The 27409-nt window shown below is 46.0% G+C and overlaps 1 protein-coding gene and 2 pseudogenes across 1 annotated transcript; 1 reads left to right on the top strand and 2 right to left on the bottom strand.

The window, feature by feature from the left end:
- Nucleotides 1–5102: 5102 nt before the first annotated feature.
- On the bottom strand, nt 5103–5716 carry LOC147987384 (uncharacterized; annotated as a pseudogene).
- Nucleotides 5717–10806: 5090 nt separating this feature from the next.
- LOC147987385 (uncharacterized) lies at nt 10807–12230 on the bottom strand (annotated as a pseudogene).
- A 3148-nt stretch (nt 12231–15378) lies between these two features.
- On the top strand, nt 15379–25751 carry LOC125538287 (uncharacterized). The gene is made up of 21 exons (XM_087542365.1): nt 15379–16252; nt 16654–16803; nt 16969–17044; nt 17126–17268; nt 17365–17496; nt 17731–17820; nt 19523–20044; nt 20160–20276; nt 20375–20485; nt 20616–20691; nt 21134–21219; nt 21309–21394; nt 21490–21562; nt 21727–21822; nt 21955–22041; nt 22218–22319; nt 22748–22822; nt 23343–23578; nt 24637–25360; nt 25466–25620; nt 25715–25751. The coding sequence occupies exons 1-21, from the start codon at nt 15488–15490 to the stop codon at nt 25749–25751; spliced, it is 3939 nt and encodes a 1312-aa protein (XP_087398491.1). The 5' UTR covers nt 15379–15487.
- Nucleotides 25752–27409: the final 1658 nt, after the last annotated feature.

Here is a 27409-nt window from a genome sequence, read left to right on the forward strand (position 1 = left end):
TTCACAACTCACGCCGCCTGGAACACCTCAGCGTAATGGTGTGTCCGAACGTCGTAATCGCACTCTATTAGGTATGGTGCGATCTATGATGTCTCTTACCGATTTACCGTTATCCTTTTGGGGCTATGCTTTAGAGACTGCCGCATTCACTTTAAATAGGGCTCCATCGAAATCCGTTGAGACGACACCGTTTGAATTATGGTTTGGGAAGAAACCTAAGCTGTCGTTTCTAAAAGTTTGGGGATGCGATGCTTATGTCAGGAAACTTCAACTTGAAAAGCTCGAACCCAAATCGGAAAAATGCGTCTTCATAGGATACCCTAAAGAAACCATTGGGTATATCTTCTACCTCAGATCCGAAGGCAAGATCTTTGTTGCCAAGAATGGATCCTTTCTGGAGAAAGAGTTTCTCTCGAAAGAAGTAAGTGGGAGGAAAGTAGAACTTGATGAAGTATTACCTCTTGAACCGGAAAATGGCGCAACTCAAGAAAATGTTCCTGAGGCGCCTGCACCGACTAGAGAGGAAGTTATTGATGATGATCAAGATACTTCTGATCAAGCTCCTACTGAAATTCGAAGGTCCACAAGGACACATTCCGCACCAGAGTGGTACGGCAACCCTGTCTTGGAAATCATGTTGTTAGACAACAGTGAACCTTCGAACTATGAAGAAGCGATGGCATGCCCAGATTCCGACAAATGGCTAGAAGCCATGAAATCCGAGATAAGATCCATGTATGAAAACGAAGTATGGACTTTGACTGACTTGCCCGTTGAACGGCGAGCCATAGAAAATAAATGGATCTTCAAGAAGAAGACAGACGCGGATGGTAATGTGACCATCTATAAAGCTCGGCTTGTCGCTAAGGGTTATCGACAAGTTCAAGGAATTGACTACGATGAGACTTTCTCACCGGTAGCGAAGCTAAAGTCCGTCCGAATCATGTTAGCAATTGCCGCATTCTACGATTATGAGATATGGCAAATGGACGTCAAAACGGCATTCCTTAATGGTTTCCTTAAGGAAGAGTTGTATATGATGCAGCCAGAAGGTTTTGTCGATCCTAAGAATGCTGACAAGGTGTGCAAGCTCCAACGCTCGATTTATGGGCTGGTGCAAGCATCTCGGAGTTGGAACATTCGCTTTGATGAGATGATCAAAGCGTTTGGGTTTACGCAGACTTATGGAGAAGCCTGTGTTTACAAGAAAGTGAGTGGGAGCTCTGTAGCATTTCTCATATTATATGTAGATGACATACTTTTGATGGGAAATGATATAGAACTCTTGGACAGCATCAAGGCCTACTTGAATAAGAGTTTTTCAATGAAGGACCTTGGAGAAGCTGCTTATATATTAGGCATCAAGATCTATAGGGATAGATCAAGACGCCTCATAGGTCTTTCACAAAGCACATGCCTTGATAAGATTTTGAAGAAGTTCAAAATGGATCAGTCCAAGAAAGGGTTCTTGCCTGTTTTGCAAGGTGTGAGATTGAGCTCAGCTCAATGCCCGACCACGGCAGAAGAGATAGAAGAGATGAGTATCATCCCCTATGCCTCAGCCATAGGTTCTATTATGTATGCCATGCTGTGTACCAGACCTGATGTAAACCTTGCCGTAAGTTTGGTAGGAAGGTACCAAAGTAATCCCGGCAAGGAACACTGGACAGCGGTCAAGAATATCCTGAAGTACCTGAAAAGGACAAAGGACATGTTTCTCGTTTATGGAGGTGACGAAGAGCTCGTCGTAAAGGGTTACGTTGACGCTAGCTTCGACACAGATCTGGATGACTCTAAGTCAGAAACCGGATACGTGTGTATGTTGAATGGTGGAGCAGTGAGCTGGTGCAGCTGCAAACAGAGCGTCGTGGCGGGATCTACATGTGAAGCGGAGTACATGGCAGCCTCGGAGGCAGCACATGAAGCAATATGGGTGAAGGAGTTCATCACCGACCTAGGAGTCATACCCAATGCGTCGGGGCCAATCAAACTCTTTTGTGACAACACTGGGGCTATTGCACTTGCCAAGGAGCCCAGGTTTCACAAGAAGACAAGGCACATCAAGCGTCGCTTCAACTCCATTCGTGAAAATGTTCAAGATGGAGACATAGAGATTTGTAAAGTACATACGGACCTGAATATAGCAGATCCATTGACTAAACCTCTCCCTAGGGCAAAACATGATCAACACCAGAATTCCATGGGTGTTCGATTCATCACAATGTAACTAGATTATTGACTCTAGTGCAAGTGGGAGACTGTTGGAAATATGCCCTAGAGGCAATAATAAAAGCATTATTATTATATTTCTTTGTTCATGATAATTGTCTTTATTCATGCTATAACTGTATTATCCGGAAATCGTAATACACGTGTGAATACATAGACCATAATATGTCCCTAGTAAGCCTCTAGTTGACTAGCTCGTTGATCAACAGATAGTCATGATTTCCTGGCTATGGACATTGGATGTCATTGATAACGGGATCACATCATTAGGAGAATGATGTGATGGACAAGACCCAATCCTAAGCATAGCACAAAGATCGTGTAGTTCGTTTGCTAGAGCTTTTCCAATGTCAAGTATCTTTTCCTTTGACCATGAGATCGTGTAACTCCCGGATACCGTAGGAGTGCTTTGGGTGTATCAAACGTCACAACGTAACTGGGTGACTATAAAGGTGCACTACAGGTATCTCCGAAAGTGTCTGTTGGGTTGACACGGATCGAGACTGGGATTTGTCACTCTGGATAACGGAGAGGTATCACTGGGCCCACTCGGTAATGCATCATCATTTCGAGCTCAAGGTGACCAAGTGGTTGATCACGGGATCATGCATTACGGTACGAGTAAAGTGACTTGCCGGTAACGAGATTGAACAAGGTATTGGGATACCGACGATCGAGTCTCGGGCAAGTAACATACCGATTGACAAAGGGAATTGTATACGGGGTTGATTAATCCTCGGCATCGTGGTTCATCCGATGAGATCATCGTGGAGCATGTGGGAGCCAACATGGGTATCCAGATCCCGCTGTTGGTTATTGACTGGAGAGTCGTCTCGGTCATGTCTGCTTGTCTCCCGAACCCGTAGGGTCTACACACTTAAGGTTCGGTGACGCTAGGGTTATGAAGATATGTGTATGCAGTAACCCGAATGTTGTTCGGAGTCCCGGATGAGATCCCGGACGTCACGAGGAGTTCCGGAATGGTCCGGAGGTAAAGAATTATATATAGGAAGTGTTGTTTCGGCCATCGGGACAAGTTTCGGGGTTATCGGTATTGTACCGGGACCACCGGAGGGGTCCCGGGGGCCCACCGGGTGGGGCCACCTGTCCCGGGGGGCCACATGGGCTGTAGGGGGTGCGCCTTGGCCTATATGGGCCAAGGGCACCAGCCCCTATAGGCCCATGCGCCTAGGGTTTCCATGGGGGAGGAGTCCCACTAGTGGAAGGCACCCCTGAGTGCCTTGGGGGGGAGGGAAACCTCCCCTTGGCAGCCGCACCTAGGACATTGGATCTCCTAGGCTGCGCACCACCCCCCCCCCCCCTTGGCCCTCCTATATATAGTTGAGGAGAGGAGGGATTTCATACCTCAGCCCCTGGCGCCTCCCTCTCTCCCCCGTTACGTCTCTCTCTCGTAGTATAGGCGAAGCCCTGCTACTGTGACGCCCTGCATCCACCACCACGCCGTCGTGCTGTTGGATCTTCATCAACCTCTCTTCCCCCCTTGCTGGATCAAGAAAGGAGGAGACGTCATCCGTTCCGTACGTGTGTTGAACGCGGAGGCACCGTCCGTTCGGTGCTTGATCATCGGTGATTTGAATCACGTCGTGTTCGACTACATCATCCCCGTTCTTTGAACGCTTCCGCTCGCCATCTACAATGTACGTAGATGCATCTAATCACTCGTTGCTAGATGAACTCCTAGATGGATCTTGGTGAAACCGTAGGAAAAATTTTTGTTTTCTGCAACGTTCCCCAACACCGGGACCCTCCCGGTGGTCCCGGTACGTTACCGATAAAACCTGAAACTTTTCCAGTGACCAAAACAGGACTTCCCATATATAAATCTTTACCTCCAGACCATTCCGGAACTCCTCGTGTCATCCGGGATCTCATCCGAGACTCCGAACAACATTCGGTAACCACGTATATCTATTCCTTATAACCCTGGCGTCATCGAACCTTAAGTGTGTAGACCCTACAGGTTCGGGAACCATGCAGACATGACCGAGACGTTCTCCGGTCAATAACCAACAGCGGGATCTGGATACCCATGCTGGCTCCCACATGTTCCATGATGATCTCGTCGGATGAACCACGATGTCAAGGACTTAATCAATCCCGTATACAATTCCCTTTGTCTAGCGGTACGATACTTGCCCGAGATTCAATCGTCGGTATCCCGATACCTTGTTCAATCTCGTTACCGGAAAGTCTCTTTACTCGTTTTGTAACACATCATCCCGTGATCAACTCCTTGATCACATTGTGCACATTATGATGATGTCCTACCGAGTGGGCCCAAAGATACCTCACCGTCACATGGAGTGACAAATCCCAGTCTCGATTCGTGCCAACCCAACAGACACTTTCGGAGATACCCGTAGTGCACCTTTATAGCCACCCAGTTACGTTGGGACGTTTGGCACACCCAAAGTATTCCTATGGTATCCGGGAGTTGCACAATCTCATGGTCTAAGGAAATGATACTTGACATTAGAAAAGCTTTAGCATGCGAACTACACGATCTTGTGCTATGCTTAGGATTGGGTCTTGTCCATCACATCAGTCTTCTAATGATGTGATCCCGTTATCAATGACATCCAATGTCCATGGTCAGGAAACCGTAACCATCTATTGATCAATGAGCTAGTCAACTAGAGGCTTACTAGGGACATGGTGTTGTCTATGTATCCACACATGTATCTGAGTTTCCTATCAATACAATTCTAGCATGGATAATAAACGATTATCATGAACAAGGAAATATAATAATAACCAATTTATTATTGCCTCTAGGGCATATTTCCAACAGTTTTCACCCGGATCCGTCCCAAGGAATCCAGCCGACAACCTGTGCACCGTCTCGACCGCCTTCAAAGCCCCAGATCTAGCCACCTAGATCCGGCGACCAACGCAACAGCAGTGCCGCCGTAGGAGTCCTGGCGCACCTGCCACTGCCAGAGTGTGCCTCCAGTGGAGCCTGGGAGGAGGGCTCCCACCCCCACCTCGCCAAACCGCGAGAGCCGCCGAGATGGATCCCGCTTGCTCGTCACCGTCTCTGATCCGAACCAATCTGCAAACAGATCGCCGTCACAGATCCGCCTTGGACAGGGACTGCATCACGCCATGCCGCCGCGGGAAGCCCGAGCTTCACCCGCCACCACCATCCAGGGTCGCCGCCCCGGGATCCAGACAGAACATCGTCGCTGCCACCGGCCTTGTTCCGCCACCGCCGACAGGCCACTGCGACCTCCGCCGCCATGCCGCCGCCGGATCTGGGCGAGAATATCCATCCTCCCCGAGGGAACACGCCGCAACCTCTTCTCCACGTACCTCCGGTCGCACGGGAAGCCACCGTGGCCGCGTGCCTACCCCTCGCCGGATGCCGCGCACGTGCCGCCCCGCCGCCGGCGAAGGCCGCCGCCACGAGGAGACCCGCACGCAGCTGCCACACAGCAAGACGTCGACCCATCTGCAACCGCGCCATCGGGCCCGCGTCCGTCAAGATCGTCGCCGCGCGCCGCCAGGATCCGCGCGCCCCGGTGCCTTCGCCCGGCCTGGCCGCCCCCGCAGGCCATGGACGCGAGGAGGGGAAAAGGCCCCCGCTGCCAGCCACCGCAGGGGGCTTTGCCCCGGCGGCTTTGGCCGGCGGTGGCGGGGAAGGGGAGGAGGGGGAGGGCAAGCGGCAGGAGGTGGCGGCGCCGCCCGAGTCGCCCGCGGGAGGGGCGACGCAGGGGCTAGGTTATTCAAACTCTTGATATGTATGCAATTGATATGTTTTGCCACGTCAACATCTGCAAGCGGGCCCGGTCTGTCAGTTCAGGGATTAACGGAGCCAAAACGAGCGATCAACGTCTGCACACGATTGTTTCTACAAAATCCCTTACAAAACATCTTTCCTGGTAGTGATGGCGCAAATGTGGTGGTTTCTTGCCTTTCACTCGTTTTGCTTCGGTACACCACCTGAAAAGTTTGCACGAATCTTAAAATTATTTAAAAGGGTATTCTCGGACACTCACAATCAACTAATTTTAATTCTTTTTCTGACAAATGATATTTTATTTAACTATTTGTGAGAACCAGCGTATCAAATATAATAAACGAGACCACCTCAACTAGAGGTGACTCCATCCAGGTACCGGGGGTAGAAAATCCACCTAACTTCGTTATTTCATGGGCAACTTGATTACTCTTCCTGTCACAACGAGTGAACAAAAACATGCTTAAAGTCCTGAATCATGTAGTAGGAATCATCAAAGATAGGTCGCGTCACTGAACTCAATCTTCCCTCTTGCAAGACCGAAACCACCTCGGCGTTATCAGATTCCAGCTCTACCTTGTCATATCAGACTGTTCTAGACAAGTTTAGCCGAAATCTAACAGTTGTCGCCTTTGCGGTAAAAGCATCGAAACAGAAGCTCATCTTATCAATGGTCACAGATTATAGCACCAACAACCCCTTCTAGTTGATCCTCGTTCTCCCAATGGACTGAATAAGAGATCAAAACATTTTTTTATTGAAGGGGTAACTTATAATCTTCACCTTTAATCTGCATCAAAATATGTAAACTTTTGTAGAGGGATGTGTGGGTACCAAAACGGGATTTCAGTGTTCGCAACCTTTGATCTTGTGTGATTTAACGATGGCGATGCCTTGGTGTCGTATTCCCTCTTGGGGGCTTCATCTTTGGAGCTCGGCATCGGTGAGTGGGGCCAGTGGATGGCGGTGGTTTTGGGGTTCAGATTTCTGTGGCAATGATGATGGTGGGAGCGACATCGGCAGCGCGACAATAGTTGTGGTAGTCGGCTCTTCTTCGTCGTGTCCACGGGATTTCCTCGGTTTGTTTTGTTGTTGTAAATTTGAAGCTGCGGCGGCGGGGCCCTGTGGTATATGATGAATGGTGCAAGTGGACCATTGGGTGATCTTCCGTGGCGGCAGTCGTGCTTGGTTTTGCCATTCGTTGTTCTCCGTCTGAGTCAGAGCTACGTTTGTTTGATCGTAGGTGACTGAGTTTGGCGCGGATCTTCATAGAACTTCACTCGGCCTCTACAGTGTGGGTTGAGTCGACGATCGCCTACAGCAAATTGGATTCGTTTGCTCAGGGTTTAGGGTTGACGATGACGCCTCTAGGGGAGGAATGATGACGATGATGCACGTGTGCTGTCTCGATGAGGCACCCTTTGAAGTGGCATGTGTGGGGTATCTTGTGTGTGCCGCTCAACGGTTGTGATGGCTTTAGCCTGGCTTCCTGTTAATTAACCGGCCGACTCACTTTTGCTTAATTAATAGACGAGGAAAAACTTTTGCCTCCGTTTCGAAAAAAAATAGGTCCCATCACCGCTTGAAAGGCCGAAACCAGCTTGGCATTATCAGATTCCAACTCTAGCTTGTTTCGTCCGACTGTTCTAGTCAAGTTTAGCCGAAATCTAACCGTTGTTGCCTTTGCGGTGAAAGCATCGAAACAGAAGCTCATCTTCTCATCGGTTGCCGCTATAAACTTTTCGTTATGATCAAGGATTATAGCACCAACGATCCCTACTAGTTGATCCTCGTTCTCCCAGCGGACCGAAATAAGATATTAGAACAATCTTTTTTTTGAGGGGGCAACTTATAATCTTCACCTTTAATCTGCACCGAAATGTGTAAACTCTTTTTAGAGGGATGTGCGGGTGCCGAGACAAAACTTGAGTGTTCGCATGCCAGAGTGTTTTTTCTTTTCTTTTGCGAATATGCCACAATGCTTTCCAAGTAGAGGATGCCTCCGTTTTCATTGAGCAAGTCGCCATCTTTCATTTGAGGGCATTGTTGAGTGTGTAGCCTTTCCATGAACGGAGGCAGGGGCATGTACGTACCGAAGAGGCACGCACGCACGAAAGGGCAGGGCAGGGCAGGCCACACTTGGTTGCAACTTGCAAACGTTCACTTTGCAGTTAAAAAAAAGGCAAACGTTCACTTTGAGCTCCGGGAAGCCCGGGCACGCGTTGCTGGCTCCCTCCCTCACGGGGCGGCCTTGTCAGGTGCGCTGCGGTGCACATCGCGACGGGGCCAGGTCTGAACACAGAACACCTGCGATGGCCGGCCAGCAGACTGGCACGCAGACTGCGCACCAAAGCCTGCGACTGCGAGCGAGCTCCTGTGCGTTGCGCCTCGGCCGCCGCCCGGTCCGTCCTTGCATGCATGCACGCACGCACGCACGCACGCCGCTCCCTTGCCGTCGTGTACATGAGCACGCACGCACGCACGCCAACAACGAGGCGCTCACGGCGATCAACGCCCCCGCCGCGAGAGGAGCCGGTGTCTCGCCTACGTACGTACGGCGACATTCACTGCTTGCATTGGCTGCGTCCGAGCCGAGTCGTCCTGCCGGGCGGACGTACGTACGTCGCGCGGCCTCCAGCTCTGTGCCATGTAGTGCCAGGCAACCAATCAATCAAGAGAACACAGGCAAGAAGCGGACCGAGGAGATCATGGGAGTTGGGGATTGGAGAGAGAGGCCCGCTGGGGGGAGGAGAGGAAAAGGCAGGCCGAGATTCGAGGAAAATGTGTGTAGAGAGAGAGAGAGGAGGGCCGGTTTGAGACACGCAAGAGTTCTACCGCTCCGGTAAACATGCGTACCCCCTCACCATCTAGGACTCGTTCCCACTTTTGACCGGGATGACCGCGTACGTCTGTGTGTGTGACCCCTCTGTGCAGTGTTTTTTTTTATCACGGGTGCACATATGGATAAGCATCCATTTTCTCCTTTGAGCAAATGAGAAAATTAGAGTTAAAAAACTCTGAAAAAGTAAGATTTACTAAATGCCAGATATTATGTATTTGATAAAAAAGAAATAAAAAAGTTATTTTGCTCTTTCATTAAGCCTTCAAAGGTGACTAATCTGTAGTGCTTACTATAGTTTTAGAAAGTTTACATGCATGATTCTTTTTTGCATTACATTAACTGGACATCGTTTTCTTATGCAAAAAAGAAATAAAAGCCGAAGATTACACAAAAATATATTTAAAGTATGTATTTTAAAAACTAGCCTACATTATTTTGTTTTCCGTTAAAGGCTTCGAATTAACACGGTTAATATGGAGTACTTACTGTGTTTTTTGAAAGTTTATGTTATTCCTTTTGCATTACACTAGTTTTTCTTTGTTAAAAAGACGTACAATGTGAAAAATATATTTCTTTGTAACAAAGTCAGCGGAGAGGGACCCAGGTTTGTATTTTTGTTTTTCTTTACTTTCTTTTGCGAAAGAGGCATCACACCCCTCTAAAATAAACAAAAAATACACCAATGTCCCTAGGGTCTGATTCTCTTCTTCCTCGAGAACAGGCTGATGGCGCGCCACCCCTGATGCCTCCCCATCGGCAGAGCCAGCTCGCCATTATAAATTGCACGCGGCAAGCCATCAAGGACACATGCCCGCGGAACCAATGCTTTCAAGAGAAAAAAAGGTCGAAGTAATCGCCGGAAGATCCACACATCCAAGATCAAAATCTTCAAAATAAGTTCACACGCCTCATGATGATACCGGAGCCCGCACCAACATGACGAAGAGGAGTCTGTATGACCAAGTTGTAAAGGGGAGCTGTCGTCACTGCCACACCAACAAACTTACAAATGGCGAGGACATGGACAAAAAGTCCCAAATGGCAGAGACAACTAAGGACGAAATGTAGTAGACGACGCATGCGACAAAGGACGAGGCATTCATTACAATGTAGGGCACCGACTTCTGCACCGTGAGAGCAAGGACCAGGCCGACGGCTTCCTCGGTGAGAAGACGGAGGTGATAAGTACTCCCTCCGTCCGAAAACGAAGGGAGTAGAAGGAAGGCTAAAAGGAGTAATTGTACCTACGGTACATGAACTTGCACGGTGAGTACATAGTCATACGATAACTTAGGAAAGACACAAGTTGATCATGTAACTTGATGTTCGGGAACACTTGGGCAGATTTCCGTCACTCATGTTTTGTTGATTCCACCTACATGGCATGCCACCGTGGTAGCAAGTCCCACATGTTTGTGGGGGAGAGAAAGAGATATAAAATAAAATGGTGTGCCACACGGACTCGACGCGCGTGGGCTAGTCAACCCAACCGAAGAATGTTGTTGCCGTATATAGAGATGGATTGTTTTCTACTCCCTCCGTACGGAATTACTCATGAAATGAATGTGTCTATAACTAAAATATGTCTAGTTACATCCATTTCTCGAATAAGTATTTCCGGACGGAGGTCCTTTCCACAATACATGTGCAAACACACTTGTTAGTGGGCATGATTTTTTTTCCATTCGATCAAAAAATGGATCGTATCCCACTACCAGAAAGGTAACATAACGAAAGAAAGAAAAAAAGCATCCAAGGTGCAACAAACCAACAAACTCAAACGTTGCATAAGTTTTGCTGCGTGTAGATATAAGTCTATTGCGTCGAGTGGTACGCCACAATGTGAGTAGCTAGGTGAGCAGCATCGTTGATGGAGAGGAGGACATGCTCGATAAGATGCTCTGTGCTCCCATGCAAGAGGGTCTTCGTTTCCCCTGCTGGGGAGGTCATCGAGGAGCGGTTGATAACATCATCTTTAAGTAATGAACATAGCTTGTTCCCCTTCTTCAGGAATTTCCTCTTGTATTTTTCGAACAGTTTCTTCTGCATTAGAAGTTTGCTCTCCCAATTAGTGTTGCATTAAGTGAACATTAGGAATGAGCTTGCATGTATGACCATGCATCCACTTGTCTCCATACCTCCAACATTCTCCTACTTTCCCGAGTTTATGAAATGTGCCAGTAGTGATTTCTATTTGTTTGACATGTATACTTTGTTGTATATGTGTTGTTGTGTTACTATTTTTGTTCTAGAAACTTCCATTGTTCTTCTGATAATAATTGACATAAGGACTGATTTGCTTCTTAGGGATTACACTAACTATAGGATAGTTGGGTTCCACTCCCTTGGCTAGACAATAAGCACCAGTGAGTGATTGTGGCCTTAATGGTCTAACCTGTAATTTAATTCCCTCCCTTAAATCATTCACATAACACCTGACAAACCACAATTCTCCCAGCTCAGCATTTTCTTCCAGCACATCTTCCATTAGCCCTTCAAAGGTTTCAGTTAAGTCATAAGAGCCTTGCTCTGAAAATATCCTCACCATCTCAACTCCAAACTATTTCAAGGAGAGTTGTTTCTTCGATTTCCCATGTCTTCTCAACCATATATCAGCTTCATCGGTGACATACATTTGAGCAAGAGATACTTTTAACTCCTCAGGTGCAACAAACATCTAAAAATATTCATTACATTGCCTTATCTAGCCTACTGGATATTCTCCAGAAAATATAGTTTGGGACTTTTAGTTAAGGATTTCATGAACTGTGCTTGCACCTCCCGTACATATGTTCTACAGTAACCTTGCCATAGTTGCGTGTCTTTGTTCTGTTGATAAAACTGATTGAATGCAGGAGTGTGTACATTGTTTCTTGCAGTAATTGGGTTTCCTGCCACACTATTAGTGTCCTATCTCACTTAAATGGGAAACCCAGGAGGCGTTGTTGCCCTATTAGTTCTAATTGGTGGCAAATTCTGCATTTCTAAGTTCCCCAGTTGCTTAGACATTTCGTTCTCTGCTGCTAATTGCTTCCTCAACCGATTCACTCTTTCAACTTTTTCATGTGTTTGCTCATGATGCAAGGTAGGAGATCTGAGCACTTGAGTCGAACTGGAAGGGTTATCACTTTGAGGCATGTTCTACATTGGTTTCACCAATGTGTGAAGAACATAACTGATAGCTGAAAGTTGCTTACTGAAGTCCAAAAGTACTTTCTCTACATACCCAACTTGTAATGAAATTCCTCCCTGCTTGGAACTTATCGACTGTGCTTCCTCTTGTAATTTAGACACCTGAGTTTGCATTTGGGCACTATCTTTTAGCAGAACACCAAAATCATCGCGCAAGGATAGAACCTCTTGAAGATCCGCCTCATCGATTGCTTTTGCGCGTCCCATCTCCTTGATCTGAGGTGTAGGTTGGGAATTTACCACTAGGAATCACCTAGAAACCATCCCTAAACCTCTGATCCTGCCGCCACCGAGCTCCACGCCTCCCTGGCACACAGATCAATGCCTGAACATGGGATTGTACCGCTCGAGCAGAGTACTCGAACAACCACCTCTGCTCTACTGATCCATGCCTGAACTGTCACCGACTTGAGTGCCTACATACTGCCACCCTGAACCTCAACCCCTCCGTCGGTGCCGCCTGATACACCACCTTCGCCGTCGCTCACGAAGAACGGTGGGAAAAGGGGTGTGAATCACCGTTTTGACAATTTTTTCTCACCAAGAAACGCCTCTGCCAAGGATTGATGGCTCATGATACCAATTTGTCAGGACCAAAACAATATTTGAGGAGATGAATTATAAATTTACGAATAATTTGGCAACTATTGATTGGATCTGAACTATTATTTCTATAGGGCGAAGAGTGCAGGGTTCATGTGTTAGCCATGCAGGTACCAATTGGGGAATTCAACAATGAACCTCTCGAGCCACATATCCGCTGGTTATAGGCTGGAAAACAATAGCGAGCGTAAAACAGTGAAAGGTAGAAATGCTAAAACGTCAACGGTAAAGTAAATCATGCAATGGCGACTAGTCGTCTGAGTAAGGAGCCATCGCAGCCGTCCATTCCTTTGAATCGGTATTGCCAGATCTGCTACACCCCTTCTTTGAATGAACAATGGTGTTGACTGAACGTGCGACAGTCTAAGCCTGACATTGCCCCTCCCTTGAGAAACGACGTGTCCTCATGGTGCTTGTTGATTTGCACGCCAGATTTGAGTTGTTGTCTTGAAGAACTTTGGAAATATGTACTTGATAAATTTCACGTCTTCCCATGTTGCCTCTCTAGGTGACAAATCCTCCAACTGGATGTACCGCTACACACATGCAAGTTATTTCTAGGAACTTGCCTCACTTGTAAGACTGAAGCAGGACCTGTTTTGATAGTTCGATCAGAAGTGACCATGGGTAAATTTGGGCTAGGTATGGATTTGCTACCAATGTGCTTCTTTAGTTGACTCACATGAAAAACATGGTGGATTTTCACATGGTCACAAAATTGAAGTTTGTGAGCCATCTTGACAATCTTCTAGATGATCAAGAATGGTCCATAATATTTGTTTTGTAAATTTCAGAGCTCCTCTGAATCCGAAAGCTGCTAGCCTATATGGTTCCATTTTAAGATACACCATGCCTCCAACCTCAAACGCTCTTTCACTTCTCTTGAGATCTACATATCTTTTCATTCTGTTCTAGGCTTGTTGTAAGTTGTCTTTCAGTTGTTCCAACATGTGTTGTTTAACAGACAAGAAGGTGTGAGTTCATCCTCAAGTTCCGGAATAGCTAGCTCAGAGATCAAGGGTGGAGTAAAACCATAAATAGCTTGAAAGGGAGACATTTTCAGGGTAGTATGATATGTAGTATTATACCAAAACTCTACCAAAGAAAGCCAAGAACACCATTTCTTGGGTTCATTGGTTGTCATGCGCCTAAGATAAGTTTCCACACATTGGTTTACCCTCTCAGTTTGACCATCAGTTTGAGGATGGGAGGAATAATGTACCTCAGTTCACTTTTCAAACTAGCAAAAATATCCTTCCACAATTTACTAGTGAAAATTCCGTCTATGTCTGAAATAATGAGCTTAGGAGGGCCATGCAATCTGATAATGTTGTCCACAAAGGCTCGTGCTACACCAAGGACAGTGTATAGATGTGCTAGTGGTATAAAATGAGCATGCCTAGTAAATCTATGCACTACCACCAATATTACTTCATTGCCTTGGGATTGTGGAAGTCCCTCTATGAAAATTTATGTTGAACACCCTCTGTTATTTTCTGATCAGTAATGAATTTAAGAGACCGTTGATTTGTTTCGATGATGAGTTCATTTCCAATTAGATAGTCTCCGTCTTTTAAGTGCTTCTAGAATAGCCACGGTCTCTTTTCCATGAGTGGAAAGTGCAATATTTCTAGGGCACAAGGAAGAGTTGTAGTATGTTGGAGGTCTTCCATGCTGCTTCAACATTGCGCCAAATTCCTTTACCAGAAGCATCAGTCTCCAAGATAAAAGGCTGAGAGGTATTTGGTAGGACTAGAACTGGGGTTGTAATGAGAGCATTTTGGAGCTGAGCAAAAGCTTTGCCATGTTCACTCTTCCAGGAAAATTGTCCTTTCTTAATAGATCACATACCCTTTAATAAATTTTCTATAATAACCTACTAACCCAAGGAAGCATTTTAATTTTGTAACACTATCAGGTGTTGTCCAGTCTGCAACAGCTTTGAATTTTTGTGGATTAGTGGCTACTCATGCCACAAAGATCATATGACCCAGATATTCTACTTGTTCTAATGCAAAAACACACTTAGATAACTTTGCACATAACTGGTTTTCCTTTAAAACTCTCAGGACAGTCTCTATGTGCGTCCATGTGATCTTTCAGAGTTGTACTGTAAATGAGTATATCATCAAAGAACACTAACACAAACTGTCTCGAATAAGGGCCAAAAAAGTTGTTCATCAATGCTTGGAAAGTGCCTGGTGCATTGGACTGCCCAAAGGGCATCACCAAAAAAGTCTTGACTCATAAAGGAAATGCCTCTGCCAAGGAATGATGGCTCATGATACCAATTTGTTAGGACCCGAACAATATTTAAGGAGATGAATTGTAAATCGACGAAGAATGTGGGAACTACCGACCGGTCCGAACTATTTATTTCTATAGGGTGAAGAATGTAGGGTTCACGTGCTAGCCATGGTAGGCAGCAACCGGGGATTCAACAATGAACCTCTCCGGCCACATCCCGGCTGGTTATAGGCTGGAAAACAACAGCAAGCGTAAGACAGTGAACGGTAGAAATGCTGCTATCGCGACAACGGTAAAGCAAATCCTACGGTGGGGACTCGTCGTCCGAGCAAGGAGCCATCGTAGCCATCCGTTGTATTTGCCGGATCTGCTACACCCCTTCTCTGAATGAACAAGGGTGTTGACTGAAAGTGCCACAGGGTAAGATTGACACTCCGGCCCCACCCACGTCCCCAAACATGAAACCCAGCCAACGGAAGGAAAACCCAAACACTCCGCGCCCCCAATCATTCACCCCCGCGCGGCCTCCTCGCCTTCCTGTCTCTCCCCTTCTCCCCTCCCTTTCCGCTGCAGCTGGGTAGGGTTTAGCGGTGGCTGAGGGAGGTCTCGGCGGCATGGCGCCGTCCAAGGGGGAGCGGCGGGGCGGCGACCCGGCCGAGGGGGAGGACGAGTATTCGGCCAGCGTCGGCCGCTGCGCCAGATCCGGCGGCATCTGCCCGACCCGGCGCCACGCGGACGACGAGGCCAGGTCAGCCGCTCGTACACCTGCGGTGAGGGCGGCGGGCGAGGGCGGGAGCCGGACGCTTGAGAGGCGCGTCGTGCCGGGGGAGATGCGCGGAAAGGGCGCGGCCGCCGATGTCATCCAGGAGGCGTTGCCGACGTGCGGGTGCCACATCGAGCGCTGCCGTCACCACGACGCGGTTCCCCGTCGACGCCCTGTACGGGTCGACGACGGCGAGGGCACGTCCGTGGCCGGCGCTGAGGAGGCCGTGCGGACGTGCGGGAGCTACACCGACACCCCGCCCCGACGCCCTACACCGGTCAGCACGTCGACGGCTCTCGGCATCAAGGGCGGCCGCGGAGGGCGGGGCCTGAAGAACAAGCGCGACGAGATGCCCGTGGAGGTGAGCCGCGACGGAGTGCACTCAGACGGCTTCGAAGAGTCGGTCGCGCGGTGCGGCTTCCGAAACCCGAGCCTGGTGCGGCGGTGTGCCACGCCGCCACGGAGGGACTCGACGCGGTGCGCGCAGATGGGGGCCTGCATTCCGGTGGCAGTTGGACGGGGTCGCGGCCACAAGGACACCCACGACGACTACTACGGCACCTCGAGGCCACGGGCTGCGGAGCTCCATGCCCCCACTGCAGATCTGCGCGCAGAGGTATGGCCTTCTCCCTTGTTCTTGTGTGCACGCGCGCGCTTCAAATTCTGCCGGAGTTACAATATGCACCTTCATCGCTGCTGGCTCATGTCATGTGTGTGCCCGCTGTAGCCCGTAGGTGTGGACGTGGTTGTTTGTTTATGTGAGCGCGCGGTATATATATGAGGGACGTGCATTCCCTTGTTCATATCTTGTTGCTGTAACCACACTGCCAGGATAGTGCATTCCCTTGTTCATGTTTGTTGCTGTAACAACACTTCTAGATCTTGTGTGTGGTTCCAGGTTGTATATATAAACTTTTCCTTGTTCTATTTCGAATGCATCTCTCTTCTGCATGTTTGAGATTTGCGCCATGCGTTGCATGAATTCTTTTGACATGCCATATGTTATTTCTGGATCAGATGTATGACACCGGGAGTATCGAGGGGCCACCTGGATCTTTCACTGTGAACAATGTCCAAGTGTTTGCTGGCTATGTCCTGCATACCGGTTCATTTCTGGAAGGGCCTGACTCCGAGACATTGTCTGTTGGCGATGAAGTGAAATACAAGGTAACATTCTTTACTTATTAATTCTTTATACTGAATCAGTAACCTATGAAATTTGCTAAATTACCCATATGCTGCACTTTGCTCTAAGGGTATGTTTTCAAGCCTCTCAGATTTTACAGGGAGTGCTTTTTTGTGCTCATGATGGTTTCGCTATTGCAAATGTAGGAAGTAATTGGTGACCGTATTGACCAGAAAGGTCACATTGCTCTTCCAGAGAAGCTGATATTTGATTTCTCCCATGGTATGTTGTGATTATTTTTATATTGCATTCACTTGTTGTTTTTTTCCTCAGCTTGTCTACTCAACTGTTAGTACATAACAGGGAAACCTGTCCAACCAGAAGATTTGCAAAAAATTGAGTCTATAGTGAAGCAGCGAATAGAGGCTGAGCTGGAGCTATCTGCACAAGAAATAAAATTAGCCAATCCGAAGAGCGTGAATGGTCTTCGAGCTGTGTTTGGTGAAGTGCGTTTTCTTACCCAGCTCGACATACCATGTTGTCATATCTCGTTTGCCTGCCCTGTTATTTTGTGTAATTCCTTTTACATATGGGCTTTGTAGATCTACCCTGATCCTGTAAGAGTTGTATCGATTGGTCGCAAACTGGAAGATGTGCTTGCCAACCCTGAAAGCAAAGAATGGTTATCTGATATCAATGAAGCAAGTAAACTAGACGGAGCAACATTGGAAAAGGTAAACTTTTCCCCCTCTGTGCTTGTGTCTCTTTTAGTGTGAGCTATATGGTTGTGGTGCTCTCTGCTCTGATAAATTGGATATTATTAAAACTTACTGTGAGTTTGTTTGTTTTCTTAGAAACATTATGTCCTTAACCTTTATATGAAAGATGATGCCAATTGTACTTTGTAGCCATTTCCTGTTGACCTGCTTTGTATTAGATTGTAACTAAGAATGTTGTTTCTTCATCAGAAAATTGGATGGCAGATGGCAGAGACGTCCCAGATGGCAGAGACAACTAAGGATGAGATGTCACTAACGACACATGCGGCAAAGAACAAGGCATTAGAGACAATGTAGGCCACCAATTTTCCGCACCGTGAGAGCAAGGACCAGGCCGACAACTACCTCGGTGAGAAGTGGAAGGAAGGCTAAAAAGAGTAATTGCACCTATGAAGCATGAACTTGCACGGTGGATACATAGGGGGTGTTTGATTCCAGGGACTTTTTTATGTAGGGACTAGAAAAAGTTCCTCTTAGAGATTTTTTTACCAAACGGGAGGGACTTTTTAGGGACTAAACTAGGCATTTGGGACTAAATGAAGAAGACTCTCAAGGAGAGTCTTTTTTGGGACTTTTCCAACAATGCCCCTCCATGCATTCAATGGCCCGCCACCCCATGGTGTTGTTTGATTGTTATTTTTCTATATACTAGAGGTAACATGGTCATTTAATAACCTCTAGGAAGGGACTAGAGACTTTTTAGTATCTGGAAACAAACATGGAGGGACTAGAGACTTTTTAGTTGGGACTAAAAAAAGTCCTAGGACTTATGAACCAAACAGGGGCATAGTCATGCATCGACTTGAAAAAAGTGTCGGGAACACTTGGGCTGATTTTCGTCACTCGCCGTCAAGTGGTTTGCTGACTCTGCCTACATGGCACGCCACCGTGGTAGCAAGTCCCACCTGTCCCAATGTTCCTCTGCCTCCTTTCGTGTCGTATGCGCCATGGGTCGGGTCGCACCTGTGTTGACTTATTGCTGATGGTGACCACCATCTTGGTTCACCAAAGTCGTAATGCGGTTTTTGCTTGATACACATGAGGGACTCAATGTAGCTATTCAAAAGTCTCCTTGAGCTCTCCATTAGCGGCACTGCCTTATGGTGGGTGACTTTCGTTCCTGCAATGCCACATGCGCAAAAAATTCATGAGGAAGATCAGATGCTTTGTCTCGATACATTTATAGAGTTCGAAAGAATGGCTAGAGAAGCAATAAAAATGCATGCACATTTGAAAAATATGTGCCGAGAAGTAGTAAGATCCAAAAGTATTTTTTAGTACCAAATAAATAAAAATACGCGTAAATTAAAGTTTTGGGGAAAAGATGCACGTACTCCATGATGAACCATTGTGCTTGGGCTGCTGCCTTGATTTGAATTTTGAAATGAACTCCTACCGAAGCAGCACATGCCCATGCACGGAACAAGAACGAGCAAAAAAAAAGGAAGGGTAGAATTTTGGGTTTGGAGCAGGTGGCTGAACAAGAAAGCCCTACATGTACGTGCCCGTCTACCCATGGTGTCTAGGCCTAGCCTGGCCCGCCCGAGGTGCCGGGCTCTGATTGGCGGGTCCGTTGGCCACATGTAGGCGTATGGCTCGATATGTGGCGTCAAGAGAGCAACTGGTGGGCTCCATGCTTCGCCCCGCGCGAGAAGACCCTAGGCCGCGTCCACGCGCCGGCGACGCAAAGAATCCTGCGCCTCCAATGCGATCGGACGGGCAGGAGCGCCCCCCGCGCCGCGCACCGGGTCCACGCAGCTGACCCGAGTGGCGTGTCCACGGCCCATCCGGAGTTATCGTACGCTGCCCTCCTCTACTGGGTCCATGCACCGCGCGCACCTAGCCTACCCCCCAGCCGCAGCACACCCAGCGCCGCGGCGCCACCCCACACCCCCAAACACGCAGAGCGAGGAGAGGAATGCGCAGCGACAGACGCGGCCTTCGTCGTCTCCATTTTTTCCGTCCCCTTCCTCTCCCCTAGGGTTTTAGCGGCCGACGACGAGGGTCGACCATGGCGCCGTCCGACGGACCCGGCGGCGACCCGGCGGCCTCCCGATCCGAGCATCGCGCGCCCCCAACCATGCGCGACAGGCCCGCCGCGGCGCCGACGGCGGGCGAGTGTGAGGCCGACGGCGTCGCGGAGGAGGAGGAGGAGGCCGCGGCGAGGCGCGGCTGCTACCTCAACCCCGCTCCCCACGGCAAGCAGGTCGTGGTGGAGGAGACGAGCGGCAAGGGCGCGCCCGCCGATGGCGTCCAGGACGTCGTCCAGAGGCTCGGGCTCTGCCGACGCCCTCTACAGTTCGGCGAGGGCACCTCCGCAGCCGGCGCCGAGGAGGCCGTGCGGACATGCTCGCAGATGGGTCCCGCGGCGTCCTGCGTCCCGGTGGCGAGTGGAGGGCGAGGAGGCGGAGGGGGTCGCGGCGACAGGAGCGTGTACACCTACGGCTGCACCTCAAGGCCGCAGGCTTCCAAGCTCGCGCCAACTAGCGATCTCGCGCCCAAGGTCTCTCTCTCATTCTTGTGCTGCGTACATTCTTGTGCTTTGCGGGTCGCCGTACAGTATTGCTCTGCTACAGCAAAAGCTAAATTACATCTGTATGCGCACTACATTTAATCAGGGTCAAGCCAGATCTGAGATAGAATGGATGGAAGAGGGCTATCTTGCTAAAATTGTTCATGGTGATTGTGCCAACGAGATTAAAGTTGATGAGGTATACATCTACTGTCCAAAGAACGTATAACCGTCTCCCTATTGTTTCATGTTGTAGTACTAGTGCTTGCATGTTTTGCTAACATTGTACTATTGCTTGTACTGCGTGGCCTATGCCATTAGGTAATTTGTTTGATTCTGGAAGAAGAAGGTGACATCGATAAGTTCCAAGGTTACAAACCGTCGGCTGCAGATGTATCAAAGGCTACGCGAGAACCTCCCAAGCCTAACAATGTAAGTGTTCCCTTTCCAGAAATTTCGCAGAGGATAACCATGGAAGTCTTTAGTTGAGCTAGTCTATCTAGATAGTTGTTGTAGGCAGTGCGCAGTCAATTAAGACACATGTCTGTGTTTTGTCAAACAGGAGGTCCAACTGTCAAGTGTAAAAGGCACCGGTCCTGACGGTGGTATTCTGAAGGCAGACATTGAAGATTACTTGGGTATGCTATTTTCTCTCTGATTGCATTCCCCAGATGGGTGAAAGCATTAATTATTATACAAACTGAACTCTCTTCCTAGCTAGATTTGGTTGTAAATCACTTCTGTTTGTTGTTAACTTGCTGTGTAGTCGTGTGTTCTTGATTGTTTATCCTAATCAGACCTCTATCCCGGTCTCATAAAAAATAACTCCATGCTTTTTTATGTACCATTCCTTATTGTTTCCTTTTCTTTTCATGTTAGTTCTCTACTTCAAAATGTGTGCGCGAATTCCGTAATAATCATTTTTACCGGCATTCTTGTGAGATCCAAGTAAAAGTTCTGCACTAAGCTTGAGCCTGCCTCTAAGCTCATTATGTCATGCATTTGGCTTATGCTTTCCTTATATCATGTGAATCAAATGGAACCTAGCCTGCATCTAATGACTATTTTTTCTTAACAAAGCTTCTGTAGCCAAGGGTGGCAAGAGCGAGTCTTTTGCAGCTTCAGGATTAGATTGCACTGATATTCCAAATGCGCAGATTAGAAAGGTATATGTTTCAACTGTGAAGATTGCTGATGGGGTTTTTTTTGGTTGATCCTATCTGCCTTGTAGTGGTTTAAGTCCTGTTCATTTCAGGTTACTGCAGACCGCCTCTTAGCCTCTAAACAAACCATCCCACATTACTACTTGACAGTTGACACACCCGTCGACAAACTTATCAAGTATGTTTCACGCCTGATGTTGCAAAGCATGCAATTGACCATTTAAGTACCGAGCTTTTGTATAAAGAAGAGTTCTTCTTTTTGTTGTGATACAGGTTGCGAGGGGAACTGAACCCACTGCCGGAAGCATCTGGTGGAAAGAAGATATCTAAAGACCTTGTTAGAAAGGTAATCACCGGTTCTTATATGTATATTGTTGTCTTTTAAGTCGCTCATGTGGAAGGTTTGCCAAAGAGAATAAAGTTGGCTGGGTATACATTTACTGCCGAAAGAATGTATAACCATCTACGTTTTGTGTCTTTCTCTTTTCTAACTCATTACTTGTGTTGCAGGATGCAGACAAGACAGGACTTGCTACAATCGGTGAGGAGGTGAAGCAGTTGGCTCAAAGAGCGAGGGATAACAGCTTAAAACCACAAGATTATGAGGTATGTGATGCGTAATACATTGATAAGTATGAAATCATGCTGATAAGATATTCTTGGCTTGCTCAAAGAGTGTTCCCTTTTTAGATGGAACAAACGCATTGTTTTTGCACTAATACTTTCTGTTCATTGCAGGCATTTAGTGATTTTCCAGATTTTGTCTGTAGTGATAGGGGAGGCTGCCCTGCGTCTAATAATGGAACATGGAATTACATCTCAAAGGTACTTTGACACACTAATTATCTGAGAGCTTGCATCAATGTACTGATTTTTTTTTTACATTTTGGATGATCATATATTGTAGATGAACTATTACTTGAGGGCTGCAGAATCAAGCAGCAGATCTTCTACTATGCTTTTACATTCTGGCTGATCATATTTTGTAAAATTGCTTGTAGATGAATTTTTATCTCCGGGCTGGTTCCATGAGGGATGATGTGATGCTTGTTTCTGACGGAGAGGAATCAAGTAATTATTCTCTTCGATTTGAAGAGTTAAAGGCAAGATTCTAAAATAGCGCTTTGCATTCAAGCTACAGCATAGCTTAGTTAGTCCTACTTTTGATTTTGCTTGGACCCATTTAGTCCTACTTCAAGATATAGTCTAGCTTGTCGCTAATTCTGATTTTCTTCGGACCCGTGTATATGTTACAATTTCCTGATCATTGCTGAAAGATAAAATTTTACAGGAACTTGCTGTTGCTATATGTTGGAAAATGCTGTGTTATTATCTGTCCATGTGTGGTAGACTAGTAGCACCTTTCAATTAATTTTCAATAAATATGTGATTATAAAGGTGATATTTCTAGAAACAATACCTTAAATGACATTGGGTGGGTTATGATTCTTCATACTTATTCAATTGTATGTTTGTCTGTTTATTTCAATGAGTTGTTACATGGTTTCATCAATTGCTTATGTTATGTTAGGGTTTTAAGAATTCCTCCAACAGCTCAAAGGGCCTAGGCCTAGTGCAGAAGATAGACAGCGACTATTATACTGAGGTAATTTTGCGTTGCAATGCTTCATGGTAGTATTTTGGATGTTGGATGTTGAATCGAATGTTTGTTGTAAATGTGGGCAGTGGGTTCACCTTGATCTGGAACAATGCGATCTTGTCACCAAACCGTCAGCTCTATATAGATTATCAGGGTCATATCCCTCCATTCTATGGTTGCCATTTGTGCATGCAACTACAATGGCTCCAAGGTTTTTACTAATTTGATTTGTTGAGAAGCATGCTACCTTTATGTCTCCAACAAGCATAACCGTTAAATCTAGTGAATTCTAGCTGTCTGAATTTGTTATGGGTATTGATGATTGTAGGTATCATCATATTGAAGAAAATAGCCATAGATTGTTTTTCGGTGGATATTACATTAGTTTTAAATGAATGTCAAATCTAGATTTAAACTGAACATAATTATGTTATCTGCTTATTATGCCTTATATTTGTATAACTTTCTCTCTGCCTTAATTGTAACTTCCAATTTATCTAACATTCTATCCAACAATTATTTGCAGGGAGTTTCTCAGGTGTTTCTACATCTCTGTGGCACAACCATTTCTCATCAGGAAAATCTGTACACTTCAAATGTGAAATTGTTAATGAAGGTGGCATGTGATAAAGTGGTTGTAAAATCCAAGGATTTTTACTCAATTTATTGTGGAAAAGTGTTGGATCCTGAGCAACTTCTATCCTATTATCAGATAAACAAGGATTCAAAAATCATAATTAATCCAAGACTCAGAGGTGGCTGGTATGTAATAAATTGCGCTAGACTAAATTTCAGAAATTATTTTTATTGGTAGAGGTTTATTACCAGCTTCTTGAACTTACTATTCCTCACAGCCGCTTTCCTCTTTAAAATGTTATTTTTTCTTGCAAGTGTGCATTCCATTCCATTGGTGGATAGGTTCCACATTGTTATTTTGTTCAATTCCTGGTATGATGGATACTAAAATTGAAGTTTCACAAATACTGTTGCTTAATTCTGAAACTTAGGCTTCATGAATAATTGAAGTGGGTGATGCAATATGTGCCGATCATATCTATTTTTCCCCTTTAATTCTAACAATTCAAGTTGATAGATTATGCCCAACCATTAATCTATGTATGGCTCATGTGGATTTTAACTTCAGCATGCTTTCGATTCTGCTGTGTCAGGCTGGACACTATCGTTTACTGTTCAGCTTATACAATGGTTACCAAGGAAAATGGCCCTTTTCTGTATAAATATTAGATGATATGGGGTTGTTCCCTGCAAATTCCTTCATGGCTTATGTTGAGTGCATACCTGTAGTCAATTGTACCATGTTTCTGCAGTTTTCTTGTCTGTGAGTTTATTTGTATCCATAGAACATTGGCATCACTAAATTGTTAAGTTTCTTATAGACGCACATGGAAATATCCACCAACCTTCCTGAAAGTTGAGCTTATCTTGACTTTTGAATCTGTGTAATCCAAGCTTCGTATTCTAGATGGTGATGTTAGAACATGCATTGACTAGACTTGCTGAGCTATATACTTTCCTCTATAGCTTTCATGGGTCAGCCTGTCAATTTGCTTGCGGAATATTCGACAACACTTCTCTGAGTTTCGTTTGTCAACTAGTCAATTTATTTGTTTGCTATCTATATCTAGTAAAACTGGCTGATTAGGTCTCTGTTTAACCTCAGTATGCTTTTACTTCATTTTTGTCAGGCCGACATGGACAATACTGTTTATTTTACGATAGGCATGTTCATTTGTACTGCATCCTTGTACTTGGCTTCTATCATGGCTTAACTAGTTCTATTTTTTTGCAATACTTTATAGTGCTGGGGAAAAAACATGGGATGACATTATCAGACTTCAGAAACATTACACGATGGTGTCATTGCCACCCAAAGACCTAGTTTGCTTGCGCCGGGACGGCTCGGCCCAGCAAGGTCCAATTCTGGTGAAGTACTTGGCAGCACCTATGCAATTTCGTTCCAGAAATGTGCTTATCCAACTGTGCCGCAAGCATTATAGTGGTACTTCCTATGGAGGCAAGATCACTTCCAAGAATATCTTATTTGACCGTTATGGGAATGTCCGTATTGATTCTGCCCCTGAAAGGTTTACTCAACATTCGGCTAATTTGGACTATGGAGCAATTGGTAAAATATTGGATGATTCGTTCCAAGACAAGGGATATCCAATGCATTTCTACCAACTGGTCGACTTCCTAAGATATGGTCCTGCTGTGGACTGTCAAAGTGAGGCCGTGATAGCATTTGTGACAAGCCATTTTTCATTGCTTTCTCATTACGCGAGGGTGTCAATCAGTGAAATTTTGGTACAGCTGGTTGAACGACTTCATCCAGATGTGATGGCTGTCTTACTAGATATATTTGATAAATTTGCTTGGGCGAATACTGTGAAGAATGTTGCAGCAATGAATTTTCCATACTTTTATCATTCGCGGAACAATCGAGATGGGACAGTTTCGGTTCCGTATGTGGACGATGGGGTCAGTTTTCTGAAGTTCTCAAATAACTTTTTCAAGCATAATAAGGTAAGATTCATGCTTAATCTCTTTCCTCTTTTTATGCATGCAGTTTCCCTTGTATATATTTTTATGACACCTGATCATGATACAAACTAGTTTTTGTTGATGCAGTGGACCTCTTTAGAGAAGCTTGATGCAGCTTTTTCGTTGATGGAGAAAAGGAACTTTATACCTCGATTCCTGTTAACCATTCTTGTGACTTTGAAAGACTCAGAGAATCAATGTCCTGCACTGATACAGTCTTTTATCGACCAAGTGGTTGGGATGTGAGTTACTATGAACTTGGTAGTTTATACTAATTTTATTTACGTAATATTAGGAGTTGGCTGATACAGTACCCATATCATTAATTATTTGCAGGCTGGGGAATAACGTAATTGACCTCGAGAGGGGTTGACCTGCGGGTGGCTGGGAACCCGACTGCTGTTACCTTGTAAGCCTGGTTGTGTTCTAACATGGCCATCTAACATGAAGTGAAGATGGCATGAAGTGTTGTTGCCATGTACTCCCTCCGTCCCATAATGTAAGACGTTTTTCGACACTACACTAGTGTCAAAAAACATCTTACATTACGGGACGGAGGGAGTAATTGATATATTAGGTGTTGGCTATTGAGAAGTGCTGTTACCTTGTAAGCCTGCTGTTGTGAAGTGCTATGAACAGTCTAACATGAAGTGAAGATGTAGGAATACTTTGTATTGGTCTTCTTGTGGCCAAAGAGTTATTACTAGCGCCGACTGAGTGACAATTTTGTCAGATTGATTGTAACTGTGGTTTTTGTTTCCTTTGCTATGCTTTGTATGAAAAGGAAGGATATTGTACGTGGCGCTGGAGTTCATTTGTTGGGGAGATCTACTTACAGTAGGTTTGTATGTCTGAAGGCTGCAATGTTTGTCCATTTTGATGTGGAATCATTGGGTACGTGTGTGTTTCTTTTTCTTTGCGTATGGAGATGGTCTCGTTGGCTTGTTCTGCGTGTGCATTGTTCTGTTCTGTGAAGGGTGAAAATAGCTCGCTCTATTCTTTTAGATGTGCGGTGTAGCATTTTCTCATATGGCTGGTCACCTATTCTTTTAGATGTGCAGTGTAGCATTTTCTCATATGGCTGGTCGGTGACGGGAATAATACTGGAGGTAGGTGTTGTAGTGCTACTTCTCCCTGGTTTCTATAGTGCCCCATTCGTGTTCTCAACCTGCAGATGCAGAATGATAAAGAAATGCAAGACTTGCCGCTCTCAGTGTAGATGGTAAAAGATTAAGTAGATTGTAAAATAATAAGTAGGCACGACACCTACTTGTTTGTTCACATATATAGTCACAAGGCGGACCACTGAATTTGATAAAAATTCGGTGCTAAAAAATCTTGCCATGCTATAAATTGTCCTTTTATCTGTTCAGTTCTACAAGGAATGATTTTAAGCCGTGGACCTCTATTTTCAACTCTGTTCATCAACTACTAAGCGGAGCGAAGGAGCAGTGAAAAAGCTAGATCATCACAAGTATTCATGAGCAGTGAAAAATCTTGCTTGTTTTTGAAGATCCATTTGGTTTCAATAACATTATGATTCTCCATTGGCCTTGGCACCAATGACCACACTTTGTTGTGCTCGAAGTTGTTGAGTTCATCATGCATGGCTTCAAGCCAATCCGAGTCCTCAAGCACTTCACGTACCTTTTGGGGTTCAACACAAGAAACAAACGCGTGATGCTCACAAAAGTTTGTTAATTGTCTAGTTACCCTTTTTCTTAAACTTCCACGCACATTCTCCAACACATGTTCTTGACGCTTGAGAGCGGAGGATATCTTGGCGGCTCGACGCTCCAAAAGTTCCTCCAAAGGCATATGATTTTCAACTTGAGGGTCATCATCTTGATCACTTTGAGCGTCGTCTTGAGCTTACTCTTGATCTTGAACTTGTTCTTGATCTTGAGGTTGCTCGGAGGAGTGAACTTGATCTTGGGCATCACTTGGTGAACCATCGTCACTAATAGGTTGATCTTGCTCTTGGTCTTGTTCATAGGGTTGAGGGCCTTCACTTTGTTCTTCGAAAGCGTG

This window comes from Triticum urartu, chromosome 2A (genome assembly GCF_056163025.1).
Source record: "Triticum urartu cultivar PI428250 chromosome 2A, HENAU_Tu73, whole genome shotgun sequence".
NCBI classification, from domain to species: Eukaryota; Viridiplantae; Streptophyta; class Magnoliopsida; order Poales; family Poaceae; genus Triticum; species Triticum urartu.

Coding starts and splice junctions, on each gene's coding strand:
- LOC125538287 (XM_087542365.1), top strand. CDS start 15,488: ATGGCGCCGTCCAAGGGGGAGCGGCGGGGCGGCGACCCGGCCGAGGGG. Junction 20,045..20,159: donor CTAGCGATCTCGCGCCCAAG/GTCTCTCTCTCA, acceptor ACATTTAATCAG/GGTCAAGCCAGATCTGAGAT. Junction 20,486..20,615: donor AACCTCCCAAGCCTAACAAT/GTAAGTGTTCCC, acceptor TTTGTCAAACAG/GAGGTCCAACTGTCAAGTGT.